This window comes from Lolium rigidum, chromosome 6, assembly GCF_022539505.1.
Source record: "Lolium rigidum isolate FL_2022 chromosome 6, APGP_CSIRO_Lrig_0.1, whole genome shotgun sequence".
Taxonomy (NCBI): Eukaryota; Viridiplantae; Streptophyta; class Magnoliopsida; order Poales; family Poaceae; genus Lolium; species Lolium rigidum.
The window spans coordinates 330,083,665-330,086,902 of record NC_061513.1 but is presented as its reverse complement, the minus strand read 5'-3'; the positions used below and the strand labels follow the sequence as shown (position 1 = coordinate 330,086,902).

Below are 3,238 nucleotides of genomic sequence, written 5' to 3'. Positions count from 1 at the left end.
CTCAAAGGAAGACAGATGGAACATTAATAAACTAGTAAGAGCGTAATTAATTAATCAAGATGATCTTCATATGAGAGCATTTTGCCTACCCATGGCCCAAGCTGTCGTTTGAAGCGGTCCTTAATATTTAATCAATGACATGTGAAATATTTTACTCCTTCACACCTAAATAAATATGCTTCTATAGTTAATTATCCTCTACCTCCTTAGCCTAACCAAAATAAAAACTTTTGGTTTTGTGAAAGTTTAATAATTATTTTAGAAAATTTAAAATTAACTACATATTTACGAGTTTTTCGCTAAGTGGTGTTCTGTAAATGAAACAGTATCATCCGCAGTTATTGTAAGATGGAGATCCCACCTTCACACAGGGTGTGCTTGCAACGCAATGGTCAAATTTGCTGATGGTTTTCTACTGTTACTATTTCATCGTAACGTACTTAACTTGATTAGATGGTTCTGTAGTACTATTACTTAAAAAAATGTTACTACTATAAAGTGAAACTGAGTCTATAGCTCTATATGTCTGAACGAACGGGAATGGTGTTTTGGCACATGGGAGCATATGCTCCCTTTATTTTGAAATGCACGTTACATATATTTTGAAATTTTAAAAAATTGAAACAAAAAATTCGAACGTACATCTTCATGTGCTACGCGCTCACAAAGTCGTTTCATAAAAATCCAACTTATCGTGTGACGTGTGTAAAAAAGACAAAATTCAATGCTGAAAATAAGGCTTTTCAGGAGATAAATTTTCTCTTTTTTACACAGACCGCAAAACATATTGGTTCCTCGCGAAACTTGACGAACGTACGTATATTATGGAGATGTACATGTAAAATTTTTTGTCAAAATTTTTCGACATTTCGAAATATAATTTTTTGATAGAGGGAGCATATGCATCCGGGAGCCGAATTGAATTTCCGTGAACGTATTAATTCGTACAGACTCTTGTCATGTCTCAACGACCTCGCGTTCTCTCAAGTCCACAGGTGCTAATGAAAATAGGCGGTGTGGCCCCATCCCCTGGCATGCTCTTGTTCGTGCACGAGGGCGGTGTCCGAGGACAAAAATAAACGCAGATGCTTGAAAAGAAACATCTGGAGTCGTATGAGATTAGAAATGGGTGACAACTTTGTTGGAACAGCAAAAACCCTGCATACGTTTAGAAAAACACCAAGTAGGTCCTTCCGGCCGGGGTGGTCATGCATGCGCGGTCCCACGAGCACAAACCCAGCTCCGTTATATAATCAGGTAGGGTAGTACTCTAGTAGAGTTATATGCTCACCATCCCACTTCACTCACTCCTCTGGATTCTTGCGCACAAATTTGCAGCTCGAGGGCTCACGAGAGGTCCATCAGGAAGCTCGCTGGCAAAGTGCTCGCTCATGGAGCTCAACAGCGCGGAAGAGAAGCAGCCGCAGCAGCCGTGCAGGCTGCCGTCCAAGAAGAGGAGCGGCGGCAAGCAGGGTAGCGACATGGGCGTGCGCGGCGGCGGCAAGGCCGGGCGGCCGTCCTTCTCGGGGCGGTGCGCGCGGCTGGTCAAGGAGCAGCGCGCGCGGTTCTACATCATGCGCCGCTGCGTCACCATGCTCGTGTGCTGGCGCGAGTACGCCTGAGGGAGGACATCGATGCGATGGCGCGCGCGCAAGATCCGTCGAAGAGGAGCAACCACGCTCGCTCTTCTCGTCAGGAAGGCAACCTGTGTGTAAAGAGTAGATTTTGTTTTCTCTCTTCTTTCTTCCTTGCTCAATCTTCAGAGTAGAGGTAGAGCTATGCGGCGTCGCTTCGCTGCGCATTTTGCTGTTTCTGATGTCATATGAGCATCTACTACTAATATAGAGGGACTGTTGATCTATCTTCAGTCAGAACGGGCGGTGTTCATGTGTGAGTGTGAGTGTTCGTGCTGGTGTCACTGTGCGTACTCTCATTGCCCTTGTTTGACCCCTCGGTGTGCGTGTGGTTCATCGGAGTGCGAAGAGATGCTCCTTCAGGCGATCAGCCGGCTGCTTTTCCGGGAAGACGGTTCTCTCTTTCTTAATTAATTTACTCCTGGAAATGGCCCAGAACGTTCCCCTGTAGTTTACCAGGGTAAATATATGCTTCCATGCATACATTTTTCAGCCGGAATCGCCTCCATTTTGGGGATGGAAACGCCGAGATATTCATACCTGGCTCTGGCGGGCGTGGAATCTACCGCCAGTCGGTCCATTGGTAAAATTTTCACCATTGCCTGGTAGTAGCAGTAAACCTTGCATGCAGGTTGCAGCAACCGAAGAAGGGGATTGTAGGAGGAGCCAAAGAAAGGAAAACCGTTGGTAGCGTCTTGGCCCGGAATGGGGCAGGGTTTGGACTCCCGAGGCCCAAGTGTGCTGACGCACTGAATAATTTACTCCCAAAACGACACCTCCGTATCTGAGCGTCGCTGTGCCTCTGCTGGTTGCACGCCATCACACATCAGAATCCCCTCCACTCCCGGCCCTCTCTCTTTGGACCAGCCGAGGCAGCGCAGCGTACTTGGAAGCTGGAAACCCTGCCCGGGCTACCGGCTACGCTATACCCTCTACGGCATCAATCCAGGCATCCATCCTACACGACATTTCATGGCTTTCATCATCTTCAATTGCCAGCAGAGACGCAGAGGAAAGCTTGAATAGCTCGCTGAACTGATCAAGTTCGCCCTCGCCTCTACGGCGGTTGCTTCCTTACGTATGTGCATACCCAACATCCCTATCTATGTATGTATGATGGAGATGTCAGGGACCCATGCTTGATGCCATGCCATGCTACGTACGAACGAACGTAGCAGCAACAAGGGCAGTGGTCCTATGACCGCTATGTTAAGTGCTGATCGCTCCCTTGTCCCTTTGCAGGTAACCAAACCGGGTGTAGCTAGCTAGCTTGGATAGGATCGATCGAGAGGAGGATGCTTGCAGTCTTGCAGAGGAACCCCCACCGATCGGCCGGCTGCAACACATACGTACGGTCTCTACCTCTGCCCGTTGCATGTGTGTATCGATCTTTGATCATTTTAGAACGGAAGGTTTGAAATGAACTTGGTTTTGAATTAACAAAATCATTAACCAGAGTTAGAGCATCTCTAATAGAGCCCATAAACAGGCCAAAACTGTAAAATAATCGCCAGTATACGGGTTCAGTTTGAAAATCGCCACTACGATCTAAACGGGACGAAACCGGAAAAAAATTACGAGCCGAGACTGAAACCAAACTCTGG

At 46.9% G+C, this 3,238-nt stretch overlaps 1 protein-coding gene across 1 annotated transcript; it reads left to right on the top strand.

Moving 5' to 3' along the window:
* Positions 1 to 1,391: 1,391 nt before the first annotated feature.
* LOC124660000 (small polypeptide DEVIL 11-like) lies at positions 1,392 to 1,622 on the top strand. Its single transcript, XM_047197800.1, has one exon. It carries the CDS (start codon positions 1,392 to 1,394, stop codon positions 1,620 to 1,622), a length of 231 nt encoding a protein of 76 aa, XP_047053756.1.
* Positions 1,623 to 3,238: the final 1,616 nt, after the last annotated feature.